We start from the raw sequence: 10,785 nt of genomic DNA on the forward strand, positions 1-10,785 counted from the left end.
AGTCCTTGTCGGATGTATTTCATACGTGATGTAATTGTAGATATTTTAATGGAACAATAAAAAATATTTTATATAAAGTATTATTTATTTCATGATGTAATAACAAAAGTTAAATCTACAATATTTAAATTAAAAACTATCAATATTAATATATATTTTTTAAAATTATTTTATAACCTCAATTTCAAAAGTATTATTAACTAAATACATTAAACTACTTTTTTTCAACCTCAATTTCAATCACAATTTTAACCAAACATTTATTTTTTCAAACCAACCTCAATTAAAAATACCTTTTATAAAATAATTTTTTTTTAAATCACAACTATAACAGTTACCACAATACTAAACATATTCAAAGTAACCATATAAGAACGCGAATGTACGGTCAAGACCCAGATCATTGGGCTTGACAACTGTCCATTCTCTATAGTATATAAAAACAAATCAATTAATATATATATAGTATTAAAACTAATTAATGATTTTGTAATAATATTGACCATGATTAATTTAATAGTATTTTATGTTGAAAAATGCCTTCTTCCACTTCTATTTTGTTATGTTATCTACTTTTTTACGTTTTCTATGGTTGTCAATTATAAGAAATTGATGGGTAGGTAAGAGGATTTACTTTCTTTCCTCTTAATTCAAACCTACCTAAATAAAATAAAATTATAAGGAGATATTTAAAATGTAATACCATTTTAAAATATATTTTATTTAAAAATATATTAAAATAATTTTTTTTATTTTTAAAAAATTATTTTTAACATAACAATTCAAAAACATAAAAAAAATAGTTTTAAAAAAATAAGAAAATAAATTTAAAAAAAAACCATTTTTAAAACGCAAAAAAGAGAGTCATAAATGCCCTTAAACTTATTGGGTCCTTTAAACAGCTCAAAAAAGAACTAAAAAATTTCTCAAAAAAGAGATTAGCATGTAAATTGATAGGAGAATATACTCTTATGGTTGAATAAGAAACTCTCAACGGTTTTTATCCCTATTGAGATTCTTGGTCTGTGGGTAAATCAAAATCAAATGGTTTAAGAAATTATTTGCCCAAGTGTTAGTGACTAAATGAGCACAGGTAAACAGCAAGGAGATACTTTCCTGGGAAAACCGAGCAAGGCCATCACCAAGTGTAAAAATGTATACGAAAATAACAAGGCTTGAGCCGTGATTTCGAACATCATCCATCATAACAGTGGACGACAGACGAAGGGATTGTTGGAGCTAACTGTGCAAGAATGCTACGAAGTTCTGGAAATGGACATGCCATCATTACACGTAGCTTTATGGTATATTAGTTTCAAAGTTTCACAGATATTTAGACATGCTCACAATTTCCAGAAGGATCAAATCATGTATATTTTCAAGCACCCAGGATTATTGCATACAAAAATTAATTTTAATGTCAAAAGAATGATGAAGCACAAGTACCATACCCTTCAGAACATCGAAATTGAGTGGAAATTCTTGAATCATGCCAAAACCACTTGCATGGATCAGAAACTCAATCTGATTGACTCAGGTAAGTGCATCAGTAGTGCAGATTGATCCGAACAAAATTCAAATAGCAAATTACAAAATACTAAATAAGATCAACAGAACCCACTTGATTAGCGAGGAGCTTTCTTCTTTCCTGGAATAGAAACTCTCTTCCCCTTCAAGGTCCGGCAATTGTTCTTCGTGCGCTGCCCCCTGCATGGCAAACCCTGAATATGCCTGACCCCTCTATAGCACTGAATCTCCTTCAACCTCCTTATATTGAGGGCATTAAACCGCCTCTGCAACATGCGGGCTCAAATTACTTATAAAAGCTGCACTCAAGTATCAAAGATCAGGCACATGAAAGAAAAAAAGATTACCAAATCTCCTTCGATCATGTACTTGGAAACTTCATCACGAAGAGTAATGAGCTCATCCTCCGATAAGTCCTTAGTGATTTTGTTTTCCATGGTGAGATCAGAAAGGATTTGGCGAGCTATAGAGCGGCCAATTCCATGAATGTACTGAAGAGAGTATTGGACTCGCTTGCTATTAGGAATCTCCACTCCTCCAACACGGGCACATCGTATGCTGAGGCTGCAAACCTAAACATAACAGGAGAGAAATAAAGCAACACATAAATCACCAGGCAATAGCTCACATTTAATTCCTCAGCAAAACATAAAGGGAAAAATTGTTTTTAATTCTTCGATTTTTTTTATTATACAGGACATTGCAAGGAGGGAAAAAAACCCAGATGAGATTAAGCTAATCACTACTGCAACGAGAGAAATTAAGTATTGAATTACATAATTACAACATAGAAGTTATATTTCTTCAATATAAATGACCTGCCCAATCTATGCCTGATGCCTCCAATTAGAAAGGGACGAACAACTATTACTTAGCTCACCCAAGTTCATATGAGACTAATTAATTGGCACACCTGTAACAACTGAGTGAAGAAAATTGAAGAATAAAAAAACATACCGAGAAAAAAGAAAGTCAAACTTCTGAGTCCTCTACTAAAACTAATCACTCCCCTTTCACACATACTTCTCCAGAAAAAATCCAAATAAAAACCTGAAACTACAATAAAAACAAAAATGGGAGTGCTACCTTAGGAGGGTTTGAGACAGGGGGAGAGATGGAGCTGGAGAGAGAAGTATTCTTGAGTCCGTTGCATATTGCAGAAAGAGAGGGTACCACAGGCATTGCCAGTGTTTGCGCCATTTTCGTTTCTGTCTGTCAAACACTGCTAGTGAGATGAGTTTCTGTTTTCCTGGAGCTGGAGTTTCCAGGTGGCCAAACAGAGTGCAATGAGCTCCAGGCGTCGCTGGATTGCTTATCCTGTAAACGATGAATGATAAGCGTACTCGCTTAGGTAGAAGAAACATTGGCCCTCGTCTTCATCAAGGGCCACTTTGGATAACATGTCTCCAGGCCCACAATTCAAGGTTGATCTGGCCCGAAGCAAAAGTTATTTTCCTCAGTAACATAGGCCCACATAATGTGAGCAATTAGGCCCACGTAATGTTAACGATACAAAAATAATTTTCCATGGTAATGCTGAAGACATTTCGAACCACCGTCTGCATAAAAGATTATTACCTTTGATTTTCCAAGAATAACTTGATTACAATAAACAGTATAGTGTTTAATTATTCAAATGAAACCATACAATAAAATCCATTTTCTTAAATTAAATTAAGTGCTTTTAGTAAACTTACAAGCGAAAGATAAGCAAACTTCAAACAAGAATACATGTATTAGTGAATAATAAAATATTTAAATTTTATATGATTTTTATTTTTTAAAAATTTTATTTTGAAGGGATTTTAGAATGTCAACCTACAAAAGCCTTTTTAATATGTGTTAAATCTCAATAAGTTTTATAAATAAGTTATAAAATCTAATATATATGTAATATGACAATTATTTTTTTTGCTTTTATTTTTTTTAGAAATAAGAACATGCTTAAGCAAGATAAAAATATTTAATGACAAAAATGATTAACAAAACTTGCATGAATACCAATTAGATATAAAAATATTTTTAACGTGTGAGAGGCTCGGCTAAAATGCATAGAATTTTAACTAATTTTTTTATAGTATGAATATAGAATGGAAATAATTACAACAATCATAAGACCAAAAACTCTAGGTTGTCATGTTTATCATGTTTATGGTATGCATCACCAATTAAAAGGCTAACATGCTTTCTTGGAAGGTGAACATCAAATATTAGCATTCTTTGGACATAACATAACTAAACCCTAATGAAAATTAAAGATTTATTCATGCATTTGTTTTCAAAACCACAAATTTAAACTTTTAACTCTTTTTTTATATAAAAAAATGAAAGGCATACCAAAACCTAAATAAAACACAAATAAGCCTAAAATAAACCAGACTTTAAGTTTATCCATGCATTTTTTAGATATATAAAAAACACATATTTAGCCACAATTTATATAATTTTATGAAACATCTAATATCTAAAATTAACCTAAATAAAGAAACTAAAACACACCATTTTTTTTTCATTCATGCATTTTTTAAGAAACCCTAAACACCAATTTAGTCATACATTTTCATATTTTTGTGATTAAAGATATAATATAATAACTAGATGAAACCTAACTATAGCCTAAAAATACCATCTTGAGCTTTATATTAATGCATTTTAAAAATAAAAAGTATATAAAGTATTATTTTGCATTATTTTGTCATAAACCTTAAATAAAGAAAAAGAGGGAAGAGAGTTTGCGACTCACCTTAAAGGTGGTTCTAGCCTATAGGGAGGTGTTGTGGTGGTCCCTGATGGCAACAATGATGGTTGGTTAGTGGTGGTAAAGGGTTTTGGTGGTTTTTTCTCTCTAGAATAGGATTTCCTTTTTCTCTTTAGTTTTTTCTTCCATTTCTTTTTTTTCCCTTCCTTTTATTCCTATTTTATCCCTTCTTTTCCGCTAAAACCTAAAAATTGACCTTTCACTCTCTACTTTATTCGGGTTTTAATGGTTTTGGGGTTGGTTTTCTCTTTTTTTCTTTTTTTTCCTTTCTTTTCTTTTTCTAATCATTTCATTCTACCCTCTAGGCAAGTTGGTTTAAGCTCAAACCTTATTTTTCCTTTATCTTTCTCAAATTTAGGTTTTTCTCTCTCTAGAATCGTTGTCTTTCTTTCTCACCATGCTCCTCAATTTATAAGAAGGAATGAAGGTCTTAAAACCTTTCTAGGTGGAACAATCTCATTCATTGAAATCCTTTGGTCGATCTTGACCATCCACCATTGTTGCATACTTTGTACAACATGTTTGATTTGACTACTTTGACATGTGTTTTCAGCAATTTCAAGAATGCAATGCAGCAAGTCTTCGACTGAAAATGAAGTATAAGTGAAGGTAAAGATAAGGGTGTGTCTCTTAGCATTTAATGGATGTGTAAGAGAGAGAAATTGGTACTCAAAATTGCTCCATAACATTTATAAAAAGAGAAGAAAGTAAGAAAGTAATAGTGTGCATACGTGCCGACTCCTCATACATGCTCGAAACAATGTCGTTTTAGCATGTTTAGTCTCTCCTAATTCAAGGTGTAATTCCCTCTTTTGACATAGATAATCCTGAAACAAAGTCTATTGAAATATTTACCAAGGTTTTTAGGTACAAACAAAAGAGTATGCAAACCATATGATTAGACCTTAGACTTGGTTTTTCTACTTGTAATATATTTATCACATATACAATATACAATCTTTTTTCATATTGGATTAATAAAAAAGCTCATACAACACACCCAAAGTCTTAGTTACACTAAAAACCCCCTATTAAACCACTTTTTATGTGCTTCACGAATAAGCAATTCATAGATAAAACTATAGGCACACATAGTCTATTCTCTTTATAAAGTTATCCATAAAGTATATAGAATTTACCAAAAGATGAATTCTCACATGTATGATATACATTAGCAAAACCACTATCATTTATATACAATTCCTTCACAAACTCAAATTCTAATATTTTTGTATTCAAAGTAGATAGAAGAATATACATTCATAATAGCGTGTTAACCACAATGTTTTCCTCTCCTTACTTGTATTTGATTATGTATGAAGGTTTCAATAAATTACACCTATTTGACATGTCTCTGATTTAGTTTACCTTACTATTTCAAATGCTTCAATGATTCATGATTCAAATGAATCATGAATTCCTTAGCCATAAATAATATTGCTACGTCTCTAAAGTCCTAATCAGCACATAAAGTTTTTTATCATATATTGGGTAGTTCAAGGTTGCACCATTGAGTTTTATGCTAAAGTAGGCAATGTCTTTCTATCATCCATTAAAACAACTCCAATACTTATTCCTTATGTATTCATTTACTCTCAAAGCTTTTGTAAAGTCAGGTAAAGATAAACCAGATGTAAAACATAATTTTTCTTTTAACAAATTAAATGCATTATCCTATTTAATTCTCTATTTAAATCTAATAGACCTTTTTATAATTTCAGTTAAAGACACAACTAATGTACTAAAATCCTTAACGAAACACTTATAAAAACTAGCCAGGCTATGAAAGCTTCTTACCTTAGTGATTGATTTAGGTGTAAGCTATTCTCGGATAACCTTATCTTTCTCCTTATCAATTTCAATACCCTGTACACTTACAACATAATTGAGAAACACAATGTTTTTCATAAAAAAAGTACATTTCCTAAGATTAGCATGCAATTGTTTTCAGCATAACACATCAAGTACATTGCATAAATGTTTCAACATGATCAATCAAGTTCTTGCTATAAATTATGATATCATCAAAGCACACAACTATGAATTTGCTTATAAACACATGCAACACATGATTCATCAATCGTATAAATGTACTAGATGCGTTTGTAAGTCCAAAAGGTATGATTAACCACTCATATAAATCATATTTAGTCTTAAAACATGATTTTCCATTCATCACATTATTTCATCCTATTTTGATGACATTTACTTTTCAAATCAATTTTCAAAAATACACAAGATCCATGCAACTCATCTAAATGTCATCAAACACAAGGATAAGATGTCTATACTTTACCATTATGTTGCTAATAAAATGATAATCATCACATATCCTTCAAGTTTCATCCTTTTTAGGTACAAGTAAAACCGAAACAACACTTGGACTCATGCTTTTCTGTATGTACCCCTTTGACATAAACTTTTCACTTGCCTTTAAAGTTTCTTTGTTTCATCAGGATTACTTTAGCAGGTTGTTTGGTTTGGAATTGTGGTTTTGAGTACAAGGTCTATTTGATGTTCAATTCCTCTAATTGGTGGTAATCCACTTGGAATATCTTTACAGCCACACTATAAACATAAGAATCAAGATCGTTAACATTAAAATAAGCCTTTTTATACACAAGTACAGTCATCGACTTGTTAGCATAAAAAACATATTTAATCTCACCCTGTTTGCGAACCTCGTGATCACGCAACCCACACGTAAAGACACCAATTCCTGGAAAGCCAAGTAAATCAGGTTTGATAGGAGTGTGACACAAATATAACTTATACCTAGGCACTAGCACTATTGGAAATGAAAAACCCTCATTCAACAAATATTGATTCGCAAACGAGAAGTATAAGAATGACGCCACGAAGTCAATTGTTCTTCGATAAGTCATTTTCAGTTCTTTAGAGAACTATAGAAGGGAGATTATCTCACCAATACACACACACACACACATACAAAGTACGACAAATAAGAAGTTTTATTAATGTGAATTGTCTGACTTACATGTCTGGTTATGCCTTTATTTATACTAATTCTAGATTTAAATAAACCTTAATGGACCCCCCTTAGGTGGACATATATGATGCCCCCTTACAATTGACCTAAATAAGTAATAATAACCCAAAGACTAAGAAGAAAATAATAAAAATAATAAAAATCCTAAAATTACCATCCTAAATATGCTAGAATCAAATTTGTCACCCTTAAGAAGTCCCAAATAAAGTAGAAAATCTGATTTAAAGGTAGAATTAATTATGAAGTCTTGTTTCCTTGTTGTAGCTAGGATGAATAAGGAATCCTTGTAAGAAAAGAATTCTTAAACATTTATGAATCCTTGCCACACTTTGAAATTATATTACAGTCCATTAAAGATCTTTGTAAAACTAAAAAATTCCCGAAACAAGCTGTCACTTCCTTTTACAAAAAGAATCCTAGCCAAATAGAAAGTTCACAAGTCAAAATGAAGTAAATAACAAAATTCATACAGCCTCTGTTGACCAGTATTGCGGTGCCTTCCCGAACTCTGATTGACCTGAAATTTTAACCCAAGGTAGGATGACATGTCAGGAGACTCCACGTAAAATTTTCGCCCGATCCAACTATCGGATTGAGAATTATGATTGTTGTCGTAAAATTGAACAGTTGCGCATTTTACGTAAGAATCTGATTGTTTTTTTGTTGCCCGGATCGTATCGCACCCTCTCTTGCATACAAAAATAGGTTGTTTCTTTATATTTTCCACATTTATCTCACTTACTTTCTTCTTTCTTCTTTATATTTTAATCTATCTAAGAAACTTTAAAACTCAAATCACATCAAATCAAATCATCAAATTAGAATTTAGATGGAATTCAACATCTTAGTTATTGAATTGTTTTTTACCCGCAACTACCACTTAAAATAGCTTTATAATTAATAATTAGTTTTTTTTATTTAATACCTTTAACCATAGTGTTTCTAACCACATCAATGCTTTATGTCTCCTTCCTTCCCTCTCTCCTCAATTATTCCTTGATAATCAAGGATCAAAATGCAAGATATTGAATAAAATTAGGGATTGCAATGAACATCATTCATAACTTTTGAAATAAAATTGAATCAATGAATATGTTTCATTGAGGACAAAAACATGGGGCGGCACTTCATTCTTATGAGGTGTACAGCCAATAATATATTGCAATCTACGGAGTTGTCATGCCCTCACTTCCATCCGGTTCCTCCTTGTCAGCACGTGCATACCACTTCAGCTACTATTTACTAACGGGCACTTGTTGCGATGCCCACTAATCATGTACAAATAAAACTAGCATAAACAACGATAGACGCATTGGTTTTTGTTTACCAAGTCTTGCTTATTAAATAGCATGGTATCTATTACAAGAAAAAAGAATTTCAAGTCATGAAATATAAATAATTAATAAAATACCAATTACATGATAACAAGTCATTTAATAAAAAAAATATTCCTAACTTTTGAAATACGGTAAAATTATTTGAACGATGATAAAGGGGTAGATGATTCAGAATATTGCTGGGATTGTTTTTTAAATTATTTTTTTATTTGAAAATATATTAAAATAATATATTTTTTTATTTTTTAAATAAAAATAAATAACCTGGAGAAGAAATAATATCCACCTTGCTTTTTGTGCTCTTACCCCTTGTTGCACAGCAATCCACATTTTAATTCCATGATCATACACGTCAATTTCTTCTGCAAAAGAAGAAATTGGAGATTTTGCCAAATAGAAGATAAAAATTTGTGTTATTTAGCTGCAGTGTATAGATAGAAAAGATTATAACTGAAATGATTGATGAGATTTACACAAAAACTGGGGTTTCTGCTATCGGAGACTCCCGTTTGGTTCCTGCTATTAATGCGTTGCGACCCCGACATCCGGTCTGCTTCACCATTTTCTTCTGTTACAATTCGCTCGTACACCCATTGCCGTTCTTTTTGCTGAAACATTCTAAGAAATGATTCCCGAATCCTAGCTGGTCCACTTGACCATTTCCATTTCTGTTCATGCATCCCTATTTTTTTTCAGAGTTTGGTAATGCCACTGGGCGTTTACAATGCAGTTACTTCTCGGAGGACATGAAAAGGGAAAGATTGGAGTTACCTTTGACCTCGGCCTAGAGTTCCGTCTGGACCACTCCATGGGCTCGGAACCAGCGCATCTTAGCTCGCTGGCATAGGATAGAAGCTGAGCCCGGCGATCATAGCCACGAGTTCCCATGGTTTTCTTGGTGGCAGGATTATGTTTTTGCTGTAAACGTTTTCTCGGAGATTCAGAGTAGATGCTGATGATTACTCTGTTGGTGTTGGCCCTTGCTTTCACAATCTTATCCTTTTGATCTTTCTCTGCCTCTTTTTTGCTCATGGTTTTATTGGGAGGTATATCCATGAACAAGTTCTTGTGATGCAACAAAATCAATTCCTTGTAATGAAAAAAAAAAAAACAGTGAAAAATGAAGAGCGTAATGGCTATTTTTGGATATTGTAACAGTTATTCATGAAATTTGCCGACCCAACTCGATTAAAACATCCAAACCTCGCCTAGGCCCAATACTGTTTTAGAATATGGAACACGAACCAATTGACTTCTTATGTGGAATTTGATAACATCATTATGAACCCTCCTCTTCACAAATTTTTTATTGATATTTTTTAGATGTTATTTTAATAGTTTTAAGGTACTATGTAAAAAATATAAAAAATTAAAAAAATATTATTTTAATATATTTTTAATTAAAAAATATTTTGATAAAAATACACCGGCAAAACTTTACTAAATATAAAAGGTTTAGGCACAAACTCCAAATATATGCAACGGAGGAAAGGACAGGTTTAAGTGTTTGGAGTAGAGGGCCATAATGCTAGAAGCCGTGAGAGCCATATGCTTGAACGAGTGCATTGATTATTATTTTTTGTTGGCGTCCAAGCCTACCTACCTGAACAAATTTGCAACTCTGTGCGCCAATTTTTCAATTTCCTTGGCACTCTAGTACAATTTTTCAAGGCCGTGTCCTAATTTTGAAGGTATTATATGGCTCTAGTCGATCGAAGTAGTCAAAGTTATGCCTGAACCTGTAGCCAAAAAGAGAAGAAAAGGAAAAAAAAAAGCTTCTTGATTGGACCCATCGGTGGGCTATACGTGTAAAGTTCAAAGAATCACTTGAAATCAGAACTGATATTACGAAATGATTCTTAATTATTGCTTGCACATAGTCATCCGATGGTTGGCCAACGGTGGGCAGTCCTCAGGCTGTGATTCTAGTAATTCTACTACTCCATGGCTCGTCTGCAAAAAGTGCTGTTTTTCAGAATCTGGATCAAATAATGAAGTAAAGATAATTGCATAGATCATGGTGGGAGATGCTTAGTCGCAAACCCTTTTATTTGCTGAAGACTATGCCCCTGAAAAGATTTTTCTCAGAATTATTCGACGGAAAGTATCTTTCTTCCGCTCAAATGCACCCTGTGGGCCGCGCGGAGGATTTT

General features: G+C 32.3%; 2 protein-coding genes across 2 annotated transcripts; both read right to left on the reverse strand.

The window, feature by feature from the left end:
* Positions 1 to 1,349: 1,349 nt before the first annotated feature.
* Positions 1,350 to 2,875, reverse strand: LOC133693976 (small ribosomal subunit protein uS13c-like). Its single transcript, XM_062115372.1, has 3 exons — positions 2,614 to 2,875; positions 1,875 to 2,099; positions 1,350 to 1,793 (listed from the first exon to the last, which is right to left on the reverse strand). The coding sequence occupies exons 1-3, from the start codon at positions 2,725 to 2,727 to the stop codon at positions 1,626 to 1,628; spliced, it is 507 nt and encodes a 168-aa protein (XP_061971356.1). The 5' UTR covers positions 2,728 to 2,875; the 3' UTR covers positions 1,350 to 1,625.
* Positions 2,876 to 8,284: 5,409 nt separating this feature from the next.
* LOC133693280 (uncharacterized) lies at positions 8,285 to 9,737 on the reverse strand. The gene is made up of 4 exons (XM_062114467.1): positions 9,404 to 9,737; positions 9,106 to 9,300; positions 8,919 to 8,994; positions 8,285 to 8,651 (listed from the first exon to the last, which is right to left on the reverse strand). The coding sequence occupies exons 1-3, from the start codon at positions 9,686 to 9,688 to the stop codon at positions 8,935 to 8,937; spliced, it is 540 nt and encodes a 179-aa protein (XP_061970451.1). The 5' UTR covers positions 9,689 to 9,737; the 3' UTR covers positions 8,285 to 8,651; positions 8,919 to 8,934.
* Between the last annotated feature and the right edge of the window lie 1,048 nt (positions 9,738 to 10,785).

This window comes from Populus nigra, chromosome 5 (assembly GCF_951802175.1).
Source record: "Populus nigra chromosome 5, ddPopNigr1.1, whole genome shotgun sequence".
Taxonomy (NCBI): domain Eukaryota; kingdom Viridiplantae; phylum Streptophyta; class Magnoliopsida; order Malpighiales; family Salicaceae; genus Populus; species Populus nigra.

Coding starts and splice junctions, on each gene's coding strand:
- LOC133693280 (XM_062114467.1), bottom strand. CDS start 9,688: ATGGATATACCTCCCAATAAAACCATGAGCAAAAAAGAGGCAGAGAAA. Junction 9,301..9,403: donor ACTCTAGGCCGAGGTCAAAG/GTAACTCCAATC, acceptor ATGCATGAACAG/AAATGGAAATGGTCAAGTGG. Junction 8,995..9,105: donor GCAGAAACCCCAGTTTTTGT/GTAAATCTCATC, acceptor CTTCTTTTGCAG/AAGAAATTGACGTGTATGAT.
- LOC133693976 (XM_062115372.1), bottom strand. CDS start 2,727: ATGGCGCAAACACTGGCAATGCCTGTGGTACCCTCTCTTTCTGCAATA. Junction 2,100..2,613: donor CTGTCTCAAACCCTCCTAAG/GTAGCACTCCCA, acceptor TGTTATGTTTAG/GTTTGCAGCCTCAGCATACG. Junction 1,794..1,874: donor ACATGATCGAAGGAGATTTG/GTAATCTTTTTT, acceptor CGCATGTTGCAG/AGGCGGTTTAATGCCCTCAA.